This window comes from Ictalurus furcatus, chromosome 9, assembly GCF_023375685.1.
Source record: "Ictalurus furcatus strain D&B chromosome 9, Billie_1.0, whole genome shotgun sequence".
Lineage (NCBI taxonomy): Eukaryota > Metazoa > Chordata > Actinopteri > Siluriformes > Ictaluridae > Ictalurus > Ictalurus furcatus.
Window position 1 is genome coordinate 18,533,908 of NC_071263.1, and position 27,991 is coordinate 18,561,898.

General features: G+C 37.6%; 2 protein-coding genes across 2 annotated transcripts; one reads left to right on the plus strand and one right to left on the minus strand.

Annotated features, from left to right (window-relative positions):
- Positions 1-6,187: 6,187 nt before the first annotated feature.
- On the plus strand, positions 6,188-11,944 carry vsnl1b (visinin-like 1b). Its single transcript, XM_053633132.1, has 4 exons — positions 6,188-6,449; positions 8,724-8,888; positions 9,709-9,924; positions 11,511-11,944. The coding sequence occupies exons 2-4, from the start codon at positions 8,727-8,729 to the stop codon at positions 11,706-11,708; spliced, it is 576 nt and encodes a 191-aa protein (XP_053489107.1). The 5' UTR covers positions 6,188-6,449; positions 8,724-8,726; the 3' UTR covers positions 11,709-11,944.
- A 169-nt stretch (positions 11,945-12,113) lies between these two features.
- On the minus strand, positions 12,114-27,824 carry smc6 (structural maintenance of chromosomes 6). Its single transcript, XM_053633131.1, has 27 exons — positions 27,659-27,824; positions 27,043-27,195; positions 26,847-26,964; positions 26,414-26,519; positions 26,194-26,330; positions 26,017-26,078; positions 25,826-25,906; positions 25,528-25,629; positions 25,332-25,451; positions 25,150-25,245; positions 24,810-24,956; positions 24,601-24,689; positions 24,174-24,329; positions 23,768-23,946; positions 23,088-23,289; positions 22,492-22,606; positions 20,426-20,589; positions 19,211-19,346; positions 18,765-18,845; positions 18,481-18,651; positions 18,261-18,398; positions 16,974-17,119; positions 16,751-16,876; positions 16,445-16,550; positions 15,271-15,423; positions 14,093-14,190; positions 12,114-14,012 (listed from the first exon to the last, which is right to left on the minus strand). The coding sequence occupies exons 2-27, from the start codon at positions 27,181-27,183 to the stop codon at positions 13,931-13,933; spliced, it is 3,252 nt and encodes a 1,083-aa protein (XP_053489106.1). The 5' UTR covers positions 27,184-27,195; positions 27,659-27,824; the 3' UTR covers positions 12,114-13,930.
- Between the last annotated feature and the right edge of the window lie 167 nt (positions 27,825-27,991).

The window sequence follows — 27,991 nt, forward strand, 5'->3', positions numbered from 1 at the left end:
ACTATTTTTTTTTTTAGTACAAACTTTGTTATAGATTTTTTTATTTTCTGACTTCTATATTATCAAGTCAGTACAAAAACATTTTAGATTCCCAAACATTAGTTTTCTAGCACAAAATTAAATGTTACAAAAAATGTTTGTATGTCAGTACAGAAAACAGCATATTACATAATAGACCACTTTTTAGACAAAAAAACACAATGAAGGCTGCTGGGTTTTGTTGCAAAAATAAGAAGCAATTGCGACAGTCAAAGTCTCCAGAAGAACCGTGTCTGGTTCTGCAAGATGGTCAATAAAACTTACAGCTCATTTCCTTATAAAACTGGACTAACTGTACAGAGACTACTATTTTTTTTTTTTTTTTTTTGTCACACTAAATTGTTGCTGCTATTTACGGTATTGTTTTAAAATGTAGAAACATTTCATTTCATCTTTGCGCTACAGCATTCCTTTGCATGTGACTAAAACTTTTGCACAGTACTATACATCTACTTTTATGGCTTGCATATCTATGTATATTATACAGTATATGTCAATGCAATAAGCATAAATGACATTAATTATGCAACAACAATATTGAAATTTGTTAAGATGAATTACTTATTGCTAATTAATACGATTCATTAAGACAAATTCCTTTTATGTCAGTAATTACAGATCAATAAATTAATGAAATACTCTTAAAAGATTAATTTTATGTAAGACAGCTAATGATATTAAGAATAGTTAAATTGTTGGACAAAATGCTGAACTGTATTAACCATTTAATGATCAAAATTTGAAGCAAGCAAATCACTGTATCAATAGTGCTTTTGGTGTTCACACATAATGGTTTAAAATTTAGCATCAAAATCCACTGCTAATTCCAGCTAAGGAAATAATGAGCATTTGTGTGCAGTCAGTACTTTTCTTTCTGCTGAATAGAGTATGGTTCTATCTGTCTCTCTGTGACCATTTAAGTCACAAGTGGGTAATGTGGTTTAGCCATCCCCATTATGGCTACTCTGTGATTCTGCCTTATTAATTCATCCTATCAATGTATATCCTCCTTTGGGTATTTCTCATTCCATGAGTTATCCAGCAACACATTTCCCAGTAGTGAGTAGGTCACTGCTCTAGTCTTTCTCAGTCTAATTGTTAGGAAAGCAACTTCTCATAAATAATGTTACAAACATGAGGGAAAACTACTGATTAGTAGTAAAACTACCGATACTGAATATCCAGTCATCATATTGTATGGACTCATCCTAAATCATATTTAGGATTTTGGCCAGTGAGTGTTTGTTTTTTTAACCCAGTGAGACTTTTTTATTTATATTTTTTACATGTAGTCTGCAAAAGATTACAATTAATCAAGAATATTCAAGATCCATCCATCCATCCATCCATTTTCTGTACCACTTATCCTTACTGGGTCGTAGGGAACCTGGAACCTGTCCCAGGGGGCATGGGGCACAAGTAAGTTACACCCTGGATGGGGTGCCAGTCCATCACAGGGCACAATCACACACACATCACACACACACACACACACACACACCCCTGAAGCACAGGGAGACATGCAAACTGCATACACAGGGCCATGGCGGGAATTGAACCCTCAACCCTGGAGGTTTGAGGCAAACGTGCTAACCACTAAGCCGCCATGCTCCCCAGAATAGTCAGGATAATGTTTATTATTTTCTTAATTACCTTTCATTTTAATTTAGTAAACTATACTTTTTGTTTTACCTATACTAATTTAAACTATACTTTTAGTTTTATGATGACATGATCATGCAAGACCTGAAGCTGCAGCAACTGTGACCCAGACTAAAGGTTTAATTAAAATCTGATGAATATTTCCTTTGCTGGCATGACTTTTCCTATTATGGGAAGTGTTACAGCAAATCAGCACAAATTTATTCTGACTGATCACCTTTATCCTGTAATAAAACATTACTATCCTTATGCAACTGGTCTATATCAGGATGACAATGTCCCAATCTACTGAACATGTGGGTTCACTGAACGGTTTGATGAGTATGAAAATGATGTAAATCACATATTATGGCCTTCACATTTGCCAAATCTTAACCCAATTGAAACCCTATGTGATATTTTGGGCTGATGCGTTAGACAGTGCTTCCCATCATCATCATCATTAAAACACCAACTGAGTACATTTCCAGATACAGTATCTCACAAAAGTGAGTACGCCCCTCACATTTTTGTGAATATTTGATTATATCTTTTCATGTGACAACACTGAATAAATGACACTTTGCTACAATGTAAAGTAGTGAGTGTACAGCTTGTATAACAGTGTAAATTTGCTGTCCCCTCAAAATAATTCAACACACAGCCATTAATGTCTAAACTGCTGGCAACAAAAGTGAGTACACCCCTAAGTGAAAATGTCCAAATTGGGCCCAAAGTGTCAATAGTTTGTGTGGCCACCATTATTTTCCAGCAGTGCCTTAACCCTCTTGGGCATGGAGTTCACCAGAGCTTCACAGGTTGCCACTGGAGTCCTCTTCCGCTCCTCCATGATGACATCACGGAGCTGGTGGGTGTTAGAGACCTTGTGCTCCTCCACCTTCTGTTTGAGGATGCCCCACAAATGCTCAATAGGGTTTTGGTCTGGAGACATGCTTGGCCAGTCCATCACCTTGACCCTCAGCTTCTTTAGCAAGGCAGTGATCGTCTTGGAGGTGTGTTTGGGGTCGTTATCTTGCTGGATTACTGCCATACAATCATGCTCTGCTTCAGTATGTCACAGAACATGTTGGCATTCATGGTTCCCTCAATTAACTGTAGCTCCCCTATGCCGGCAGCACTCATGCAGCCCCAGACCATGACACTCCCACCACCATGCTTGACTGTAGGCAAGACACACTTGTCTTTGTACTCCTCACCTGGTTGCTGCCACACACGCTTGACACCATCTGAACCAAATAAGTTTATCTTGGCCTCATCAGACCACAGGACATGGTTCCAGTAATCCATGTCCTTAGTCTGCTTGTCTTCAGCAAACTGTTTGTGGGCTTTCTTGTGCATCATCTTTAGAAGAGGCTTCCTTCTGGGACGACAGCCATGCAGACCAATTTGATGCAGTGTGGTCTGAGCACTGACAGGCTGACCCCCCACCCCTTCAACCTCTGCAGCAATGCTGGTAGCATTCATACGTCTATTTCCCAAAGACAACCTCTGGATATGACGCTGAACATGTGCACTCAACTTCTTTGGTCGACCATGGCGAGGCCTGTTCTGAGTGGAACCTGTCCTGTTAAACCGCTGTATGGTCTTGGCCACTGTGCTGCAGCTCAGTGTCAGGGTCTTGGCAATCTTCTTATAGCCTAGGCCATCTTTATGTAGAGCAACAGTTCTTTTATTCAGATCCTCAGAGAGTTCTTTGCCATAAGGTGCCATGTTGAACTTCCAGTGACCAGTATGAGGGAGTGTAAGAGCGATGAGACCACATTTAACACACCTACTCCCCATTCACACCTGAGACCTTGTAACACTAACAAGTCACATGACACCGGGGAGGGAAAATGGCTAATTGGGCCCAATTTGGACATTTTCACTTAGGGGTGACTCACTTTTGTTGCCAGCAGTTTAGACATTAATGGCTGTGTTTTGAGTTATTTTGAGGTGACAGCAAATTTACACTGTTACACAAGCTGGACACTCACTACTTTACATTGTAGCAAAGTGTCATTTCTTCAGTGTTGTCACATGAAAAGATATAATCAAATATTTACAAAAATGTGAGGAGTGTACTCACTTTTTTGAGATACTGTATATAGTCCAGTCACTTGGAAACAAGTTTATTTGAGTAACATAATCACTAAACACACTACTTTTTTTCAAATACACTAAGCACAGTAATTGTATATACAGTAATATTACATACAGTAATTGTAGATCTAGTAAAAACTGAGCATAGTAAACATAGTACCCTGAATACAGGAAACAGGAGATTTCAGACTGGACTGTCATCAAATTAATGAAATTCACTTCACAACCATTTTGAATATCACCTAATTTTACCTCCTACAGTCTCAGAAGCACTTCCTGTTTCTCTGAAATCCTTGTGCACTGTGGTTAATTCTTACTATATTTCTGAAGTTCAATTCAGTTACTAATTACTATACTTGTTATATTATGCACAACACATCAAACCTTGAGGTAGATGGGCTACAATAGTTCAGAGGCTATAGTGGGCACACTCACCAAAACTGGACAGTTCAAGATTAGAAAATGACCAATGATGTTTTTTCAATCTTCAACTGTTCGATATGCTGTGCATTCTGAGATGCTTTTCTGCTCACCATGCTTGTAAAGAGTAGTTATTTGAGTTATTATAGCCTTTCTGTCAGCTAGAACTGGTCTCCCATGACCTCACCCATCAACAAGGTGTTTTTGCCCAGTGAACTACAGTTCAGTGGATGTGTTTGCTCAAGAGATTGATATGTATGAACATACCAGGACATCAGCAGTTTCTGAAATACTCAAACCAGCCCATGGTCAAAGTTATTGAAATTAAATTTTTCGCTATTCTGATGTTTGATATGAACATTGACTGAAGCTCTTGCAATGTATATGCATCATTTTATTAATTGTTTTCCTGCCACATGATTGGCTGAATATTTGTACACTTGCTCAGTTATGCAATTATCTAATCAGCCAATCAAATGGCAGCAACACAATGCATAAAATCATGCAGATATAAGTCAAGGGCTTCAGGTAATGTCCATATCAAACATCAGAATTGGGGAAAAGTGTGATCTCTATGACTTTAACCATGACATGGATGTTGGTACCAGTTTGAATATTTCAGAAGCTACTGATCTCTTGGGGTTTTCACAACAGTCAAAAACCGTCTCTAGAGTTTATACAGAATGGTGCAAAAAAAACAACAACAACAAAAAAAAAACATTGAGTGAGAGACAGTTCTGTGTGTCGAAACGCCTTGTTGATAAGAAAAATGGCCAGATTGGTTTGAGTTGCCAGGAAGGACATGATAACTTATATAATCATTCTTTACAACTGTGGTGAGCAGAAAAGCATCTCAGCATGTACAAAACATTGACCCATGAGGTGGATGAGCTATAACAGATGACCACAGTGGGTTTCACTCCTGTCAGCCAAACAGTAAAAGATTAGGGGAAAAAAATTACCTGGTCTTTTCCCAGTCATCAGCTGTCCAGTTTGGGTGCGTCTGTACCCATGATAGCCTCAGATTCTTGTTCCTGGCTGACAGGAGTGGAACCCAGTGTGGTTTTCTGCGGTTGTAGCCCATCCACCTCAAGGTTTAATGCATTATTGAGTTACTATATACTTCCTGTCAGCTCAGACCAGTCTGGTCATTCTCCTCTGATCTCCCTCTTCAAAAAGGTGTTTCAGCCTGCAAACCCTCCACTTACAGGATGTTTTTTGCTTTTCGCACCATCCTGTGTAAACTCTAAAGACTTGTGTGTGGAAATTGCCAGGAGATCAGCTGTATTTTAAATACTCAAACCAGCCCATCTGATACCAACAACCATGCCATGGTTAAAGTCATATGTGAACATCAACCGAATCTTTGCTTCCACACAGTTGGCTGATTTGCATAAGTGCACGAATGTGTACAGGTGATCCTATTAAAGTGGATGGTGTGTGTGTGTGTGTGTGTGTGTGTGTGTGTGTGTGTGTGTATTAATATACAGTGTGTATATTATATGTGTATTATTGTGAATATTGTATCTATATATGTGAACGTTTATTTTCTATGTCCGAAAAGAAACATTCACGATTCATCAGTGCATCAGTCACTAGCCTATAGGTCAAATTAATCAACCTAAGCATTCTCATATCATATTAGCCATACACCAGTTGTTTATGCATAACATGCGAATTGACGTCACTATTATGGTCATTGATATGTGTGCGTACATTCCCCTCTTGCAACAGTTTATTAATTAATCACATATTAGACAGTCAGTAGCAGTGTTTTGTTATCACAGATTAGGGTCCCATGCAAATGCTGCACCATGAAGCACCATCTGACTCCTGCGCAAAGCACACCTCATAACTCATACATCAACACTGCCAGCATGGTTATGTGATGTTTGCATGGAGTCATGAGAGAAGGGAGCGTTCAATTTGCGCAAACTCGGAGAACACGCCGAGGCTCGCTGGCGCAGCGCAGTGTCCGCTCATTTCGTGATGCTCGGTGCGTGGCGCGTGCGTGGCGTCGCGTAGCCCAGCGCAGTTCGTGTGTGCGTTTGTTTGGAGAAGACGGATCTGTCGCTTCGAAATTACATCCACACGCACTGGGGAAAGGTTTACTATAGCCTTAAAGAAGCCGAATCTGAGGAGTCTGCCTATAGGTGCTTAGGCAAAAATCTTAAAGGTCCCGGGCGAATCGTTTAGCACCAGTAGCCTACTCTCTTCCACTAAACCCAGTCCCAGTTTACTGGAAGGTAAGACGCGCTTGCCTGTATACACGATGTGCGGGGAAATTGATCTGATTGCCGTGGATTTGTATGGAATGAATGTTTTTTATTCTGGAGAAACAACCATATAGGCAAGGTTTAGCCTCCATCCCTTCCTAAGACGCAGTAAATGAATGAATGAGTGGATGGGTGTGTGAATGAGTGAGAATTTTCACATGCGGGTTGTGACTGCGGTGGATGGCCTGTTTTCCGCACAATGCATACGTGTTTATTATGTGATTAGGATGCTGCTTTTGAAAATCAGTTAAGGCTGTGAAAAGGAAGAGCAGACATCACACACAAGCCTCGGTGGTTTCTGGTTGCTGTGCGTGTGCCTTGTAAACTGATGTCGTATTTCTACTCATTTAGCGTTAAAACCCAAGCCTCAGAAAGACAGTCTCACAAAACCCAACAACCGTGATGCTCGTCCAGCGCAGTGGCATCCACAGATAAACGTGACTGCGTATTTTCCCTGCGGGATCTGTCACAGCTCTGGCCAGTTGAAACATTTCAAAATGGAAGACATGATATATATATATATATATATATATATATATATATATATATATATATATATATATATATATATATATGATGTTCATTTTGACATGCCTACATTGGATCGAGGTGTTCTCCTGCATGGGATCTGCGTGATCTGTACACGGAGCTTTGGAGGAATTATGGGCAGTAAACTGTTACGCCTTTACGACAGACGCAAAGTGTGTGCTTATTTTAAAATCACTAATGCTCACTCTTTTCTTTGCATGGCGTTAATTAGCTGAGTGTGTGTTTGTGTGTGTGTGTGTGTGTGTGTGTGTGTGTGTGTTGGGGGGGGGGGGGGGGGTGTGGAGAATTGAATGTATCGCTGTTTCCTAATGGTTTCCATTCTCAAGGTCATTCACCAAGCGACTAGAGCTTGAAGGAGCTCTCAGCGGTCTTACATAATAGCCTGGAGGTTTAGTTACCAGTGCAGCCCGATTAATACAACCATTTCTGTTTATCGTTAATTAGCCAGTTTTAATCAATAAAGCTTTTCCTGCTCTTGCTCTGCGTGCGCAATGTTACAGCGCTCCACTTGTTACATAATATTGCGCGCAGGTTAGGCAGCAAACAGCAAACGAGCCAAATGAAATGGTGAAGAGACTGTAGACAGGCCCCCTTCAATCAGCCCATGTGTGCGTGTTACTGTGTACATTGTGCATCTGTGTGTGTATTAAGAAATATTACAGAAGGAATTAATTACTTTGAATTGATTAGAATAAAATAATAAAGCACATTATATTGGATGTTTTTATATATATATATATATATATATATATATATATATATATATATATATATATATTTAAATATATGTTTGCTAGGAATGAAGCTATATCTCTAAATGTTCAATATCTTGAATATTTCTAGGTCCCCATTTAAATGTAACTGCTTTGTACAAAAACTCAGATTTTCCGTATGTCTAATCTCTTCTATTGAAGGATGTGTTCAGACACGCCGATGGATTTGATCTAAAATGGATCATAAGGTTTTGCACAAACTTGTGGAGCACCCGTGCCAGCTTGAGTGCACACTGTCATTAAAGCAAAAAGGGGATGTACCAAATACTAAGAAATTAATGTTAAAAATTCATGTAAATATTTCAAAGATTTTATTTTTCACTCAGATTGTTGTCAATAATATAATTCGTTAAAAAAAAAGGTAGTTAAATTAGTTGAGACAGGTTGCATGGGAGTAATTAATGTTAAGGTTCTTCGTCAAGGACCCAATCATGGCAGCTTGGAGGTGCTGAGGTTTTGAACTCACAACCTTCCAATCAGTAACTGAGAACCATTGCACCACCATTTACCCATGTGACAGTATGCGACAGTCAATCTGTAAATTTCTAATGTGCCTCTGGAATGTAATGTGTAAATAATGTAATGTCTATAGCAGAAATTGGGTATAATCTCGTTTGTTAGTGATTAATTATGTAATGTGCATCTGGTCAGAAGGCCCATTTGAGATTACTATAACGCTACAGATAACCAATTAGAGACTTAACTACACTTTGTTTGTGTATCACTAATTTCCCACCACCACATCTTATATCAGAGTTTCTTAAATTGATTCATAAATGATAAATAAATTATTTATGACTATTGTCCACACTTTTTAGTGACTATGGAGGAGCATGTAAGATATCATTTCCCCTCAGGACAGTTTATGATAATTCATGGTCAGGTATGAATGTATCTAAACATATTACTCTTTTCTACAAAGATCATGGGGAAACAGAACAGTAAGCTAACCCCTGAAGTGATGGAGGACCTGGTGAAGAACACAGAATTTAATGAACATGAGCTCAAGCAGTGGTACAAGGGCTTCCTGAAAGATTGTCCCAGCGGTAAACTAAACCTGGATGAATTCCAGCAATTGTACGTTAAGGTAAGTATTTTAATGGTCTTTCATTAAATTGCTATATATCTTATTGTCTATCAATTGTTACGAGTAGGCCGTCATAATTAAATAGTTGCACGCTTCACTCAACGAGAAACCAACTGAGGTTCAGCTGTAAAATCTAGAACAGCATCACGATGTATTTCAAAATGTATAATTCACCAAAATTATACTCTTCATTACTTCATTTAAATACCTGGGTGTGTAAATGGAACATTTTATCATGTTGTCTTTTTGTTTTTAATTTCCTACAATAATGTGAGTGAGACACCAGAAATGCTTTGGAAAAAATTTAATCCTGCATTGGTATATTGGCAATTTGAAGCATTTTAAGTTTGTTTTTACAGAAACTGGATCTGATTGCTATTTATTTCCAATGTTAAAATAATTGTCTTGGTTTGACTGTGCAGTCGACTTTCTCTCTGTGACTGTTATTCAGTGAACCTGCTGTTTTCCACATTCACATACAAAAAGCCATAAATTAAATTTAAAGTAAACCAACTAGTTACTGTGCTTGATGCTCATCAAGATGATTTGTTTAAGTGCAAACTTCACTGTGGGTGTATCTGGAATGTTCCATGTATTTAACACTCTACTCTACTTTTCTACATTCTATATACATTCTGGTTATTAATGCTTTCTTAAAATGGACTGCTTGTTATTGATAGTTTCATCTACCAGAGATTGAAACATAGCTCTTATGCTATGATACTCATACATTTTGAATATGTAGTGGAGTAAATCATTACCTTAGGAAATGCACCTTAGTGAATTTTAAAATGAATATAATTGAGCTTGTTTCTTGCAGTTCTTCCCTTATGGTGATGCATCAAAGTTTGCACAGCATGCCTTCAGAACCTTTGATAAGAATGGAGATGGTACTATTGACTTCAGAGAGTTCATTTGTGCCCTGTCCATCACATCACGAGGAAGCTTTGAGCAGAAGCTTAACTGGGCCTTCAACATGTATGACCTAGATGGAGATGGCAAAATCACTCGAGTGGAGATGCTGGAAATTATAGAGGTATGTAGACATTTTACCACTGTTTATTAGTTTTGCATTTACAGTTACAACATTTAGCAGACAACCTTATCCATTGTGAGTTACAGAAGATGGCCTTATCCAGAAGACACACAGATGTTTTTATACCACTTTGATTAAACTTTAAATTCCAGACATTATAGATCTGTAGGAAAATCTTCCCGACCCAAGCTAGTGAATCAATTGAACATGAGACTTGGTGGGATATGACACTGTTTTGTTTCTTCTTTATCTAGGATTTTCATCAACATTATGGATATATAAGTTAGAAGTCATGATGCTTTGGACCATTTTAGGGCAACATATGATTTTGAACAGTTTCAAAACTGATTCTTATCAGATAGGTGCATTTTCATTTGCAGTCATTTGCAGTGATCATGCGACTTTGTTTTGAGAGCCTGTTTTTGGCAAACATACAGATCAAAGACAGATCTACAGAAATAGGCTTTTGTTTAAAAAAAAAATCTGAAAAAGGAACCTTGAGGATGTCAAACAAATACAACTGGCCTTGTAAGCCAGGGATAAATGTGAGGCTTCAGTTATGTTTTTTCATTTAGCAGATGCTTTGCCCAAGGCAGAATCTATAATTTCAAAGATACAGCTATAAAAGGATGTTATCATGAATCTTGATCCTGAGTACTTTTTATGAAATGCAAACTTGAGATGAAACATTGCTTATGTGTGATCAGTGCTATCCAATCCATATTTTTATGTTCAAACTCTAGCTTTAAACATGGCAGTTCAACAACCATAAACATGGTTCAATATCAGAATATGTTCATATAGAAAATGTAGAAAAAAAATTAATTACAGTAGTGTCAGGTCTTAAGTCAACCTCATAGGACCTGTGTACTAGGGGCACAAATGCTTTTGGCATCAGACACAGCAAAATGCATTAGTTAGTTAATAAAATTCAACATTCAGTAATTTATTGTGATATGTACAGTAAAACAGGCAGTTACACAGTACAAGGAAATTCTTACTCTGCATCCCTTCTGGTCATCAGCAGAACTACAGTTACTATCAAAATTATTCAACCCCCATTGCAAATCAGGTTTATTGTCAAAATGTACAGACTTTAAGCTGTTTGCAATGAACAAATCAAACAAAAGCAATTGAAATAGTTCAACACAACGAATGCTTCAAGTGGTTTCCCAAAATTCAACTGAAAATGCAACTTATTATGACTTCTCCAGTCTCAAAATTATTCAACCCTCAATAGAATCCCTCACAACAGCACAAATATGCAAAACAGGTGTTGTCTCAAGCACACCTGATAATAGATGATATAAATTAGTTGGAAATGGATGCCTTCCTAGGTAACAAGTGGGAATTTGACTTGATTTAAATTAAACAGAGAAGACTGTTCACAAGTTTAAAAGGTGCCAAGATAAACTGAAATTAATGCTGGCTCTGGTTCAAGCATGGCTTAGGTCAAACAGCGGAGCCTATTTTTCCAAGCATTATACAAGCATTTTTGAAAATAAGGATTACTTAGCAGATTTACAGCAATGCATTTGGATGACCATAAAGGGAATAAGGATATAATGTGTTCCCTTTCTTTAAAGGCTATTTACAAAATGGTTGGCACTGTGATCATGATGAAGATGAATGAGGACGGCCTGACACCAGAGCAGAGGGTGGATAGAATCTTTAGCAAGATGGATAAGAACAACGATGACCAAATCACTCTCGATGAGTTTAAGGAAGCAGTGAAGAGTGACCCGTCTATTGTACTGCTTTTGCAGTGCGACATGCAAAAGTGAGGGTATGCGAGTGAGCATGCTCTGGACTTAAAATGTTGTAATGTTTTATTCGTGTTAAGCCAATTTCCACAAGATTACGATGAAGTATATTTGGACTATTCAGATGAACCTGCTTCTTGTGGTTGAAAATCTAGTATGCATGAGAATGTAAAATGCTAAGAGTTATAAATCTTAATTTAATTTCAAATTTGCAACAATGTACGATGTGCAAAATAAATGAGCCATTTTCATTATTCCATCGTTAGTCAGTGAAGTGCTCCACGGTAGGCATCACATTTCTAGCTACAATGCTTACAGATCATATTTACCACACTCGCTACTGTATTTCCTACGGTGGTTCAGGCAGTAAAAACAAAATGTCACACTAAATGTTTCTATTAAATCAATATGATCTTAAAAATCAAGGAGAGTAGAGGGGTTAAATTAGCCTCCCTAATGTGCTTGTACCTGATTATAAATGTAAGTTATTTGCATGCATGTACTAAGTGTAAAGTTTAATCTTTATCTCTTTTGGCAACCTTGACAAATAATATAAGGAGGCATTATAAATGATAACATTAACAATATTAATGATGTGCAAGATTTACGTGTGATTCATCAGCCCATTAGATATCTTCCCTTGGATGCATGTTTCTCCCAAAAATCTACAGTATGTACTTGTATAAGCTATCTGTAAGGGCAACGATATATTGTGCATCTTGTCTTGGACCAATTTAGCTTTTATGTGTAAAGAATCTAGTAGCTATAAACTGATGTACACCGAGTTAACAATTTTTTCAGCTACAGTATATATAATTTTTTTACCATACACACCAAGTTGGCAGTGTACTAGGTACAATTTGGATGTATCCATTAAACTGACAACTCCGTGTCTTAATCAGATATGTAAAACTGGAATATAAATGACAACTGCCCAACCACATTACATACATGCCTTTTATTTATACATTAATCATATCAATGTGTGCGTGTACAAATGCGAGTGATTAATTTTGAGAAGTCAGTTTCTGTGGAGGATTGTATTTAATGCTTGTCCTCCCCATAATAAAGAAACAATCAACGACAAATGGTACAGAAATTCACTCTAAATGGTGTGTTTTTATTTAACTTTTTTTTTGTAAAATATTTCAGCTCTCTTGACATTTAAATGAACTGTTTACACAGAAATATAATGCATCTTATGAAAGAAAATTGAGTTTTACAAATGATTTGAGCCATAAATTAATTTAATCATCTGAAACAAACATATTGTTGATCATATACACTAAATAAATGACAACTACAAGGTATCTTGCTTAGAAGAATGTGCGTTTTCTGTAAACAAGGGTATAAAGAACCTGGGCCAAATAATTCCTTATGGTGCATGCCACAACCAATAATGAATGGTCTTATCTCACGCCAATAAGGGTTCCCCTACCACATCAATTTAAGAAACCTAAAATTAGGAATGTATTCTCCCACTGATATTATATATATTTTTGCCATCTTTGTTTGCACAACTGGAAAATGTGGTGTTGCTGTTTTCTTGCTTTCCACAAAAAAGAAAGCATCAAGCCAATGCATGTTCTATAAGGCTCAGGATGCTACGCAGTTTTATCTCCCGAGCTCCTTGTAGAAAATAATAATAATAATAATAATAATAATAATAATAATAATGTTTGTAAATCCCAAAATTACAGGTGTATATCTTTTCCATGTAAATATCTGTACCCAAAAGGAAAAATGAATGATCAAATTTAAATTCGATTGTGCAGTATGTTGTTTGTGTTTTATTTGTGGCATGTCTTAAACACACTATGTAATGGTTGCGCTGACAACATTGTGATTCCAATCAATAAACTGTCTATGGGCTGTTTTCACAACATACAGTGTGTGCTTAAGTTGTGTATTTCTAAAAACACATTACAACTGCAAAAAGGTCAAACTACTCTCAACCAAAGTGGCCTGTAACGTTTCTCCATCTCTCTCTTTTTTAATAACATCAGGTAACATGGAAACACACAAGATGAGAACAAGAAATTGGTTAAATTATTCTTTCTGACATTTAGCATTTTTATAAAACAGCTTTTATTAAAACAGCTTTTAACATAGCTTTTCTGTAAAACAGCTGAAGCATATTAAAACTAATAAATAAAACTAAATGCAGAAACATCTAAAAGATATAAAGTATACCCCCTTCATTCTTTACAAAGCTTAGTGCAGTCTCTTCTTTTGACAGCGTCCTATGACAAATCCTCTGCCTCTGTTCCTCTCTCTGGATCTTGCAGCTGATGGATTTTTATATGAGAACTCTGAGGCAGGTGGCTGTAGGAAAACAGCATATTTTAGTTTCATGAATTTTAGCATTACATGACAACGCTGAGGTGCCTGAAGTTCTCTTCTACCTGGTGGTCAGAGGTGTGATGAAGACGAACTGTCGCAGATGCTGACGCTCCGAGAGCTCAAGAAGCAGGTCTAGTGAGATCCGACGGTTGTGCATGTCCTGCATAGAAAAAATTATCATAAAGCAATAGAGAGCATTTTTTTTTTTTAAGAAAAAAAAATCTTTGAGCAGCAATTCTTGAGGTCCAAGCACTAGTTTTCACGTATGTCCAAATGCTGCTATGGCACCTCCGAAGTTTGGACACACTTTTACCATGATGCATTAAAGACATGTTTGAAGTTTAGTTATAATCAGACAATGTTTTCTTGAGTTACTGTAGTTATTTTCAATGAACCAAAATACTTCACTACCTGCAGAATTTAGAGAAAGATACTGAACTGGTTTACCCTAGGTTCCAACACAAATATACTAAGAATGTACAATTATACTGTATAATGGTAGTCATTTAGACATGGGAAGTTTTAAGTTTTGATAATACTCTTCCCCCTTTTTAAGAAAGAAAATTACACTCTATTTGATCAACTTTACACATACAGTATAAATGATTGCACACCATGACCAACTCAAATGAAATGAAATGTCCTCAGAATCAAAATCACTAGGGACTGTGTTCACCTTCATAGTGACAAAATAATCCATAAAAACAATGAAGTATTACATGTGAAGATAAGCACCTTGCGATAATTCTGACATTGATTTTGTGGGGATTAGACAAAACACTTAAGACTAGTTAGCAAAATATGGTTTCACAATGTATTCACTTTTGTGGTACCAAATTATCCAAAAGTTTGCATGCATTAATCCAAGGAAGTAGAGAAAAAAAATATTGCTTATAGGTCTTATGGTTCAGCAGCTATAAACCAAAACGCAAACCAGAGTTGTCATTTAGTCCATCAACTAATTTTGTTTGCCAGAGAATTAGGTGGGATTACCTGACCACGAGAATTTCTTTATGACATCCCGTTTGGTCTGCATAATTCATTTTAGTGAGAGGAAATAGTAAGAAGACAACTGAACTTTGTGAGTAGACCCATAAAACATATTATAGACATATAAATATAAATGTATGTATATGATGTATATAATTACAGATCAATCAATAATCAATAGCATTAAACCAATCATGAACATGCACACAGGCCACTTTAAAAGTACAATAAACAATAAAATTTAATTTACCATGTACACATCAAACTCATCCAGGCATCTAAAGGGGGATTCTGTGATCTCCCACAGAGACAGAATGAAGCAAACTGTGGAGAAGGAGCGCTCGCCGCCAGACAGAGAGCGCATGTCATTCACATTGTCATTCTCCCGACCTGGTGGCTTCACCTTTAGCATACACAAGAAGTCAAATGAAAAGAAAACACCTCACACATAGCATGCTATATTAGCAATTTGCCTACGAGAGTCCTGCTGATTTCAGCAGCAAAGTTAAGCAATCAACATATTGTTGACTAATTTTTAAGACAACTAATACATATATGTATTCCAGCTGAAGTATATATATTTAGTATCTACATTAGCATCTATGCTAATCACATCATTAGCATCTATGCTAATCACATTTAAACATCCTTATACTGAGGCCAGTCTTGACAATTCACATATTAGACAGAGTTATTTGATTCCTGTCCTAGAGGGCCACAGCACTGTGGTGTTCTCCTAATTAGCAAACCCTCAACTGAACTAGGTGACCAAAGTGCACTTTGGCAAGGGAGTGTATTGCACAGCCACACGGTCATTGCCTTTCATCGCATCACTGTATGAGGACTCCACATTTCACATATAGTTTGGATGCTTTTCTTTAATATGGGTGTGGCAGCGAGGGCATGGTTGAGCGTTGGGTGCGGAAGAGGTAGGTAACGTGTGATGATTCTCACAGCTAGCCTATTTATGTGTTTTTGTCCTTTCAGTGAGGCCGTGTATGCCAAAGAGACCGGACTGAGCCGACACACACACACACAAGCTTCTGCAATGGGATAACAAATGATAACCACACAAACTGTGCATAAGCATCATCATTTCGTGACCTTGCTTTAACAATATCCCACTAAATTAAATATTACACATGCTGTACATTATGTGCACAAAAAAAGATCTTATATTGGCCTCTTCAGGGCTTTGCAGCATTTTAATTAGCCAGTCAGTGAGTTGGTAATCAAGATTTTGAGTCTAGATATTTATCTCTTATCTCTTTAGGTGTTTAAAGAACTGAATTAGCCCAGTTGGAATTATCTACTTTACTAAATCTAGCAATCAACATCTTGGAAGAATGTAGAAAGAATGTACAAAGAACAAAGCTCCAGTTCAAAACTGAATGGTTAAATATTAAAAACAAAGCAGAACATACTGAGATGGAAAGAGTTTCATTGTTGTGATCAAACATCATGGATCCACAGCAGTGCAGTTTGATGAGGAAATTGTTGAAATATAACTTGCATCTCACTGAGAGGGATCTGTCAGAGCAGCACCAGAGACATATAGTAAATTCCATATACATTCAGGTGATTGAACTAGACAAACTGTCATGACAAACACTTTCTAGAAACTCAAATGCCTATACTATTTAATCTAGATTAGTAACATACTTTAACAGATTGGTATTTTAGGGTAATATTTGAAACTGTTCCCAATCATACAGTAAAGCTCACACTACCTTCTCAGTGTTTTGTATCGAGCCTGTCTGTCAGTCATGATGTTGTCCAGGCGATCAATAAATTTCTTCAGATCTCTCAGCTGACTGAATTTGTTTTTATAATTACTATGAGCCTCGGCATACTCCCTGGTAAAAAATGAAATTGCGCACACAGAGTTAATTTCTATTGATGAATAATAAAAAAAAAAGCCATTCAATGGTAAAATGATCGAAGGGTGCATACCTGATCACTTGCTCCTGATTGCCATGGGTGCTCTCTTGTGAGCTGATCTTCTGGCGCAGACGTGTGATTTCTGTGTCGATGCTCTTGGCACTCCGATCTGGGCGTTGTGGACAAGGGCAGATTTCTCTGGCTTTTGCTTCAATGTCCTAATGAAAAGGAAAGAAAGTGATATAGTGACACAATACACTATACAATTACCACATGGACCTCAATGATCACCACTAAGGAATATATTTAGACACCACCGCCTCTGAATGCTACCTAAACTCTGTCAGGTGGCAGATATCGGAAGCAGATTCAGGTACACAGGAGCTTTATTTACAAAACTTACAAATAGATCCAAAATGTGAAAACTAGGTAAAAAACAAGCAATGGTCAGGCGATGTGCAAACAGCATGAACAGGGCATGCCACAAGAAATTGCTTGGTGACGACTGACACAAAACACAGTGTATACTTCGCTTAGAAGAAAGAAACACGAAGGCTTAAATACAAAGACTAATCAAGGGACAAACTGAAAACAAGTGAAAGTAATCATGACACACTAGGGAGCCTACCAATGACAAGACATGGGTCAGTCCGTACACAGGATTTTGCAGTATTATTTTTTGTGATTGTTGTGGTCAAAAATGTTTGATTTTGCTGTGGCTTTTTTCAAAAATTGTGATGCAATTTTTTGGAGAAAACTACTTGAATTAGCAAAATTGCAATTGCACAAAATTGTTTTGCACTGTGATGTTTGCGGGAAAACGAGACCGTTTAGCTCATACTCATGAGACTGGCTCATAGTCATGTCCGACACATGTAAATTGGAGAGCTTTGGATGTGCATTGTGATTACGTCACATGATGAGTCTTCGCCCATATCTGCAGAAAATCTGAAAAATTGCAAGCGCCTCAGAATATTGCGTAATTTGCTTGATTTTGTGTTAATTTCTGTGACCGCAAAATTGTGAAATCCTGGCGTGACTGATGGGTGGAGACTAGACATGAACCAAAACAAAATGCAAATGGCGACATAAACAAACACATGAGAACACGGAAGTAGGCGCCATAGTGCTACGTGCAGGGGAATATGTGACACACTCCTAGTCTTAGCCATTAATGTTTAGGATGATTTTAATCTTTCTAAAGGGGTTCCATTTGGAACACATGCTGAAAGTAAATCTCTGTTATAGTGTTCCACATAGAGCATTCCTCCAGAGAGATAAACTAAAACATTCTTTAATCAGGTTTATATAAACATATGATTAAATAAAAAGATACAATATATAATTGCTTGTCAATACCTCTTTTTCCTTTTCTCTGCTAGTGAGGTTTTCTCTCATGGTTTTTATATTGTCCTGGTGTGTCTTGAGCTTCCCTTCCAAGATCTTGAGGGTCTGTTCGAGTTTATTACGTTCAGCCTCGGTTTTCACTTGCTCCTCCTGATCACAACCCAAGCAACTTATAGTTGAATGTCATGAGTAGACTTGCATGTTTTGCTATAATTCAGTTATTCCCACCAACCTTCAATTGCTCCGTTTCATCTGAGAGTTGCTCTCTTTTGTTTTTCACATCTTTGTATTTCCGATCAAGGTCTGTGATTGCCTTATTATGCTTTTCCAGTTCACTTTTTGCTTCTTTTACATTTTTTGTCTCTAGCTCAATTTTCTGCTCATTTTCTTGACCCTCTTCTTCCTTAGACATCAGATTACATTACACATCAGAAAACATTAGAAAATGTACAGTCAATGAGGTGATAACTGGTCAACTGGATAACTGGTCAACATTATTGCATACAGAATACATACCAGTGAACTGACGTCCTCACTCTGTGTCTCCTCAGCATTCTCAAGCTCAATTATTGATGCTTTAACTCTATTCATACTTTCCTGTGCATGAACACAACAGAACACATGTAAAAATAAAACTGGCGCACCGAAATCCCCAACACAATAGCTGTTAACGCAACATCGCTGGGGAAATGATGAATTATAGGATTTAAGAGAACTGATGAATTATACCATGGTAAAACCTGACCAAAGCTGTATATAACACTAAAAACACTAAAGGACTTTGAAAAGGCTGAACATTTGTATTCAATATTTGGCAACAGGTTTCCAGATCTTTCTGCATATCAGTCTACTCAAAGTTCTCCTGAAAACCAAATATTTCCTCTGACAGTAAAACTAGACAACTTTTTTGCTTAGTGTGTGTACAAACTGAGAGTGGAACTTAAGGAATTTGGTCATTGTACCTGATTTTTTTTGCATGCTATTTTGGCACTGCGCAGCTTCTCCTCCATGGACTGAATGTCCTGCCTCACTGAGTTTAAGTGAACTTGAAACCTGTTGAGCTGTGCCTGATGATTTTCCACCTCCGACTGCACCAGACTGCACATTTAAAAAGAAAATGTATTCAGTCGCACCTACACATTAACAATATCCTAATTGTGATAGACCAAAAAAGAGAACTCTGACATATAAACACGAATTGCATATTTTTTCTAGAATTTTGAAATTAGAACTTTGAAGCAGAGTAAGCAACTAACTTGTACAACATGTATTATCTGTATTTGAGTATGCACTGGAAAAATATCGCAAATGCATCAATGAAACTAACAAAGAATATGTTTCAAAGAAATTCACAAAGTATCAAACATGTGGTCAGAAGTAACTAAAAATAATGACAGACATTTGAAACTAAAAATAATTAGTTATTTATTTCTACAGAACACACAAAAGTATCATCTTATACAGTGCTGTGAAAAAAGTATCTCTCACTTATGTCTAGGACTAGGATTTACTCCTATGCTTTGGATCATTGTCTTGCTACATATTCCAGTTGTGCTTGAGTTTCAACTTATGGCCTGAAGACCAGATATTCTCCTTTATGATTTTCTGGTAGAGAGCAGAATTCATGTTTCCCTCAATTATTACAAGTTGCCCAGACCCTGAAGCAGCAAAGCATCCACATATCATCACATGGCCACCACCATGCTTGACTGTAGGTATGATGTTCTTTTTGTGGAATTCTGTGTTTTGTTTATGCCAGATGTAACAGGAACACATGTCTTCCAAACAGTTCCATTTTCGACTCATCAGTCCACAAAACATTCTCCCAAAATGTTTCAGGAGTATCAAGGTGTGTTTTGCCAAAATTCAGACGAGCCTTAATGGTCTTCTGGGTTAGCAGTGGTTTTCACCTCACCACTCTTTCATGGATGCCATTTTTGCCCAGTGTCTTTAGTGGAGATAGTGGAGTCATGAACAGTGACCTTTTTTGATGCATGAGGCCTGTACGTCCTTTGTTGTTGTCCCTGGCTCTTTTGTGACTTGCTGTATTTTGTGTTTACTCAGATTGCCTTTGTTTTAATTTCTGAAACAATTTAGTATGAGATATACACGAAAACAGAAGAAATCCAGAGGCAAATACTTTTTCACAGCACTGCAAATAGAGCAAAGTTACTTGCCGAATTTCTGCTTCTGGGTCCCCACCGAGGTATTTGACCATGACTTCTTGTTCGGGGGTGTAATAGCGATTGGTATAAACCTGATCACCATCAGCAGTGAAGGCCTCGCGACAATTTCTAGGGGGCCTCTGTATTTGCATGACTCTCCTGGCAACAGCATTCTCCTACATATAACAGTTTATAAACAATCTCAGATTTAACAAATAGTTTGAAACCTTAAATGTTACATTATTCTATTTACACTACAGACTAAATTATAATTATTAAATTTGTAATAACAATAGATTATAACTCAGTATTTAACAATTCAGTTATATATATATATATATATACACACACACACACACACATATATGTACACATCTCACAAAAGTGAGTACACCCCTCACATTTTTGTAAATATTTGATTATATCTTTTAATGTGACAACACTGAAGAAATGACACTTTGCTACAATGTAAAGTAGTGAGTGTACAGCTTGTGTAACAGTGTAAATTTGCTGTCCCCTCAAAATAACTCAACACACAGCCATTAATGTCTAAACCGCTGGAAACAAAAGTGAGTACACCCCTAAGTGAAAATGTCCAAATTGGGCCCAATTAGCCATTTTCCCTCCCCGGTGTCATGTGACTTGTTAGTGTTACAAGGTCTCAGTTGTGAATGGGGAACACGTGTGTTAAATTTGGTCTCATCGCTCTCACACTCCCTCATACTGGTCACTGGAAGTTCAACATGGCACCTCATGGCAAAGAACTCTCTGAGCATCTGAAAAAAAGAACTGTTGTTCTACATAAAGATGGCCTAGGCTATAAGAAGATTGCCAAGACCCTGACACTGAGCTGCAGCATGGTGGCCAAGACCATACAGCGGTTTAACAGGACAGGTTGCACTCAGAACAGGCCTCACCATGGTCGACCAAAGAAGTTGAGTGCACGTGCTCAATGCCATATCCAGAGGTTGTCTTTGGGAAATAGACGTATGAGTGCTGCCAACATTGCTGCAGAGGTTGAAGGGGTGGGGGGTTAGCCTGTCAGTGCTCAGACCATACGCCGCACAGTGCATCAAATTGGTCTGCACGGCTGTCGTCCCAGAAGGAAGCCTCTTCTAAAGATGATGCACAAGAAAGCCCGCAAACAGTTTGCTGAAGACAAGCAGACTAAGGACATGGATTACTGGAACCATGTCCTGTGGTCTGATGAGACCAAGATAAACTTATTTGGTTCAGATGGTGTCACGCATGTGTGGCGGCAACCAGGTAAGGAGTACAAAGACAAGTGTGTCTTGCCTACAGTCAAGCATGGTGGTGGGAGTGTCATGGTCTGGGGCTGCATGAGTGCTGCCGGCACTGGGGAGCTACAGTTCACTGAGGGAACCATGAATGCCAACATGTACTTCGGAATGCCTTTGGAGACTGGGCCGCAGGGCAGTATTCCAGCATGATAATGACCCCAAACACACCTCCAAGAAGACCACTGCCTTGCTAAAGAAGCTGAGGGTGAAGGTGATGGACTGGCCAAGCATGTCTCCAGACCTAAACCCTATTGAGCATCTGTGGGGCAATCGGAAGGTGGAGGAGCACAAGGTCTCTAACACCCACCAGCTCCGTGATCTCGTCATGGAGGAGTGGAAGAGGACTCCAGTTGCAACCTGTGAAGCTCTGGTGAACTCCATGCCCAAGAGGGTTAAGGCAGTGCTGGAAAATAATGGTGGCCACACAAAATATTGACACTTTGGGCTCAATTTGGACATTTTCCCTTAGGGGTGTACTCACTTTTGTTGCCAGCAGTTTAGACATTAATGGCTGTGTGTTGTTATTTTGAGGTGACAGCAAATTTACACTGTTATACAAGCTGGACACTCACTACTTTACATTGTAGCAAAGTGTCATTTCTTCAGTGTTGTCACATTAAAAAATGTAATCAAATATTTACAAAAATGTGAGGAGTGTACTCACTTTTGTGAGATACTGTGTGTGTGTGTGTGTATATATATATATATATATATCAATATTTATAACATAACTGGAAAGCCCACTGACTGTGAAACTTAAAGTATTAATCTACTTACTTTGATTATAAGAATACATTCAACGCTCCGCATGTCTATCAAACAATTAGTGATCACAGGATTGTCAATGACAAGAGTGTCCAAAACCGATGGAAACTCTGGGTGGTGTACACCTCTAACAACAACAAAAATGAAAAGCAGGAAGATACCAATTAGCAATCGCATTTTCAGAAAGCATGTGAGAACAAATTTTTTGTGTTCCAATCCTCATCAGATGACAACCAAGAACATGTAACTACCACCCACTAATGGTGCATGCTATTTTTGTGGTCAAAAATCTTTACTCTGCATTGCACTCTGAAATCTAATCCGGGAATTATACAAGAGGAAATCTGAGAAGTGTGTCAGTTTGACAACTTATTTCGACATATGTTGATACCAGTATCAATTGTCCCTATAGACCAACACGTATACTGGAAATTAGCTGTAACTGCCAGTTTGACATGCTAAAGCTTTCATCACATTCACAGTAAAATGTCTACCATTGTCCTTTTAGTTTAATATGAGCTTTTTTTTAAAAAAAATCCAAGTTTCAGGCACTCTTTCTTCTACATTCTTGACGGTAATCAAAACTTAGACAAAAATGAAATACTTACCGGTTTTGAACGTTGTAAACATGGTCTGTGAAAGCGCATACCACAATCTGGGGTCTGCTGCCAACAGGAAAATGCGGAAACATCAGCTCCTGTAGGACCTTTTCATCCTTGTAATTGTCACAGCAAAACGTTTTCATGAAACTCCGTAAGCAACTTTCCACAGCCACAGCTAAACTTGGATCCTTAAGTCTGATGCATGCACCTGGCAGAGAGAAAAATAGCAAGAAAATTATTTCAGACTTTTCAGTTTGGCTTAAAAGATAAAGGACTTATTCAAAAGCAAATATACTTATATCCTCATTAATAGACAATGATTGAGTATGCTTGTTTCAATACACGGAAATTTTTTTTAAGTGTACAAATTTAATCTATGAAAAAAAAGGTCCAGCATAAACAAGGTAAAAGAAATCTTAGACTATCGCATGACATCTGTCCAGACTCTTGATAGCTTAGATTTCTGATTCAAATCCCTTTGCAACCATTTCGGTAAAACTTACAGGACTTACAGAACATCACTGATGCATAAAATATGAATTTAAGCAACAGCAATTAAACTTTTCTGGTACTATGCCTCAAAAATATCAAAATCATGAAGTTTATCAGATTGTTAAGGCAGATAAACCATGAGAGAGAAAAACCCTCAGCTACACACAATCCTGTGATATAAATAAACTTCTCACCTATTGGTCCCACAGGTTTCTTAATGAAGCGTCCTTGAGCATGTGCTTTGTCTATTGACTCCAATAATTCTGGCATACGATCACCAAATCGTCTCAATCTGTTGGATTTGCTGGCTGTGAGTTGGTTCTTTCTCTTCAGTTTGGACTCCAGAGAGACCTGGATGTTTTTTTCTTCCATGCTAAAACACAAGAAAGCAAAGTAAGATTTTTTTTTCTCTGTACACGTTATACTGTACTTGTCATTACATTCTACACTTACAAAGCATCGTCCTAAATGCAAACAATGAAGGTATCATTATGGTTAATTACCTGAAATTATTCTTCATGCCAGTTGACATGTATCAAACTGCTGGGTGTATTAAAACATTTTACCTAAACGTAAATTGTGATATGGGGCCAGTTTTACCTTAGCTTGTCATATTCTTCCCTTCCTTTGAAAAGGGCCTGCTGTTTCTCCTTGATTTCTTGATTAAGGGTTGTAGACTCTGCCTCAATGTTTTCCAGCTGCTTCTTCAGAGCACATATTTTCTTTATCCGCTGTGTCTGCTCTGCCTCGTGATTCCTTCTCGCATTATGGCAAAAAACAATAGAAAATGCTCAGTAATTCACAACTGGCAAACTACAGTGACAAGCTTGGTATTTAGTTTGTCATATTAGCACCTTACATATTACTAAAGTATCTATCAAGGGTAAGTGACCTTAAAGAACCATCGCTGACCATATGACATGTTAATGTGTTAATTCATAACGTTCTCATGCAGTGCCAGTAATGTTGGAAGGCACTGTATGTTAATATATTTCTCACTCTATTGTCCTTACCAAATGTGACCCACCTGTTATTTATGTTATTAATTCTCTCCCGGAGAAGGCATTGCTCTTTTTCTAATTGTTTTAATTTGTTCACAGCACGAAAGTACACCACCTAAAAAAAACCCAGGACCATAAAAATAAAATATTAGCCATGCATATGGGTCATGATTGATCAAAGTGTCAACTAGAAAATATGAATGTTTCAGGAAATAAAATTAGGAGAGTGTCTTACTTCCTGGTTCTTCTGATTTTTACTCTTGAGCTTTGCTTCTTCTTTCAGTTTTCGACTTTCCTCTGCTAAACATTCATCCTCCTCTTTCAGTTTTCCAAGCTTCTGCTGGATATCCTGCAGTTTCTTTTCAGCAACAGCAACTTTGCTCTAGAAGAGGAATCACAGACATTTCAGAGTATAGGAAAAGCCATATATCTAGCATATATTAGCTTTGCAGATGACACAAATGATGAAATGCCCTCAATTCAAGCATGAATTATGTTCTTCCTATTTAAATAAATCCCTTAACAATACAGTGTTCAGTTCAAGAATGCAGCAGTGACAGCTGTTCATCACATACCTGACAGAGCTGTAGCTTTTGTTCATTACGTTCATCAAAATGTTCTTTATCAATTTGTTCCTTCAGTTGTTGTACTTCTCTCTCCTTTTCTCCCACCTGGTCAAATAAACAAAAATTTTAATGTCTAATATTTAATGTTACATTGTTCAACATGTACCAAGCAACCAGGAGAGAAAACATACCAGAGCCCACGCCATCTTTTTCTTTAAATCTTCCAGAGCCTCCCTCATTTTCTCAAGTGTTGATAGACTTTCATACTTTTCTTTCTTTTGTAAAAACAACTGTCTGAGATCTCGTAGACACTAAAAATGCATAACAACAGGGATTAACCAATTTATAAGAACATAGTATGAATTATTTTAGGAAACACTAGTTTACCTCCTCCTGCCTTTCCACTTGTTCCCGTGTCAGAGCTTTGGTCTGCTTGATGTGAATGTAGTCTCGCTTCATCTGCTCTAGCAGAGTGGCCTTCATGAAAAACTTTCAAACAAGAGAGACAATAACTCTTAACAAAAGACTCAGGTTTGTGATTCAATAAACCTGATTGCAAAGTACACCAGATAACTTCAGTAAACTGTGTTTAAATTTAAACATAACCCTTTAAATTGTAAATGTGACATAAAACATCAAATAATTTTTAACTTTGCTTTAAAGAGATTTTATGCTAAATTATTACCTTATACTTATCTGCTTCGCTTTTTGAATGAAGGAATTGTTTACTCATTTCCTGATTTAAGATTGAGACTGGATTGTCAACCTATAATAAGTACAATACAAGAAACATCAAATTGGCACAAGTGAAATAAAAAACAAACAAGCAAAAAAAGAAGATAAAAGTGAACAACTTTGCAGAAATAAAAAAATTACCTGTATATTGAAATGGTCCAATATTGCTGTTAACTCTTCCTTCTTTGTAGAGACAATAATCCCTGAAGACACAGAAATACTAGCTTGTTTTTAAAAAAAAAATTTTTTAAACAACATACTGTTTAAAGTATTGCACATATTGGTCAGCAAAAAACTATTTTATTTATTTATTAATACCAGACTTGTTCTTGATTTTGCATGTCCTGCAACCATCGCCAGTGATCCTTTGCTCAACAGAGATGCAATCCCCATATGCATCACCTTTATAAGCATCGCTTCCTCTGTTTCTCAATTTTACTGTAACTTCTGCAGAGCTGGATATGGAATGATAGAAAAGCACAACATAAGAGTTTTTTCAGTAGTAAATAAGACCAATGTCAAAAAAAAAGAGACCCACCTTTCTCCATATTTTACAAAACTCTTCAAAGAGGCTCCTCTGTTGGTTGTAGTTGCTTTACCACCCAGGCCAACAATGAGAGCAGTAAGGATAGCACTCTTCCCACCTAACAGTATCAATAAATAATATCAAATACTGTACCATTATCAGCATAACGGTACAGAAGACACATATAAGTGTGATGGCTGTCTACATAATTTTGGCCTTATACTTATACAAACCTAAACGTTTGATCAGCTTCAGAAATGCGTATACTGGGAGCTCTCTGTAAAACATCCTCACTTATGTTCTTTAAAGCATAATGAATGATCTTGCTCATAAAGTGTACTCTACCCCTTTTCAAGTTGAAAATGGATGAAAGTATGCTATTTGGCTTTAATTCAACTTGATGTTGATGTAACGTAATAGTGTAAATAATTCTGTTCGTCCTTACTTCCATTATTTCCAACAATAAAATTAACATTTGGTCCAAACTGAAAAGGGCCAAGCAAGTGATGACTCATGAAGTTCTTTAAAGTGATGCTCTCAATAACACCAATATCCCCGGCGCTCTGAAACAAAGAAACAAACAAAAATTAAAGGTCAGTTCAATGAAAGGTATAATTCTGTCAAGCTATGAAATGACTGACTGAGGTAGAGAAATGGTGCTCCTGAAGAAAGCCTGTTTCATCCTCCATGTCCTCATCCTCTTGGCCATGTGTCGTGCCCTCGGTCCTGCGGGTTTTCGCAGGCTTTTCAGCAAGCTGAGCATTGATCTTTCTTTTACTCATAGTATAAATAGGCTAAAAAATAGAAGAGTAACTTGTGAGTAATGCATGTATGTGCTTTGTATTAGGTTTAGATTAACACTTAGCAATAACAACCAAGTGACAGGTCAAGACATGAGCTGAACTTTCAAAATAAACTGGACCACAGCCGGTTAAGTGTAGTATTCTCGTTCAGCTTAATACAGTTTATTATTTTTCAAACACACACACACACACACACACACACACACACACACACACACACACACACACAATCGAATCACATAAAGGGTCAAACAAACAAAACTTATGCAAAAACTGGCGCCAAATAGCGTCAGTACTGTCATGGCTGAAAGCGAAACATTGTACAGTTGCAGGAACCCACTGCACTGACTTCATTTCCGACGAGTATGGAACCCTTCATACTGTATAGCATAGGTTCGCATAACGTTTATTGTTAAATCGTATTCAGTTCTGTAAAATATTTAAACTGACTTACTCCACTTCCTCGCGTCTGGAAGCGAACGTTTCTTCACACTACTTTGCCGCTTCCGGTTTAGAAACGGTAGCAAGCAGTGGGCGTGGCTAAAGCAGTAAGCATTACGTCACCAGCCAATTTCCTTAGTGTGCTCAGCAGGCAGCTACGTATTTTTCAGAAAGTATTCTTTCACTCTCTCCTCTTTCCTCTCTCCTCTTTCCATGAATACAATGTATTTTTGAAACAAATCCTCCCAATGTATTAAATAAAAGGCTCATTACTTGAACTTTTCTACACAGTGAGCGTTAGTGGCATCTGGTGGTCAAAACGATGAAGTTAACACATCTCCATCCA

Bases quoted from the DNA above. Each gene is read 5' to 3' on its own strand.
- vsnl1b (XM_053633132.1), top strand. From the start codon at position 8,727: ATGGGGAAACAGAACAGTAAGCTAACCCCTGAAGTGATGGAGGACCTG. The intron at 8,889-9,708 runs GTAAGTATTTTA...TGTTTCTTGCAG, and splicing joins TCCAGCAATTGTACGTTAAG to TTCTTCCCTTATGGTGATGC. The intron at 9,925-11,510 runs GTATGTAGACAT...CTTTCTTTAAAG, and splicing joins AGATGCTGGAAATTATAGAG to GCTATTTACAAAATGGTTGG.
- smc6 (XM_053633131.1), bottom strand. From the start codon at position 27,183: ATGAGTAAAAGAAAGATCAATGCTCAGCTTGCTGAAAAGCCTGCGAAA. The intron at 18,846-19,210 runs GTACAATGACCA...GTTCATGCACAG, and splicing joins TAGCATGCAAAAAAAATCAG to GAAAGTATGAATAGAGTTAA. The intron at 16,551-16,750 runs GTAGTGTGAGCT...CTGCTCTGACAG, and splicing joins CGATACAAAACACTGAGAAG to ATCCCTCTCAGTGAGATGCA.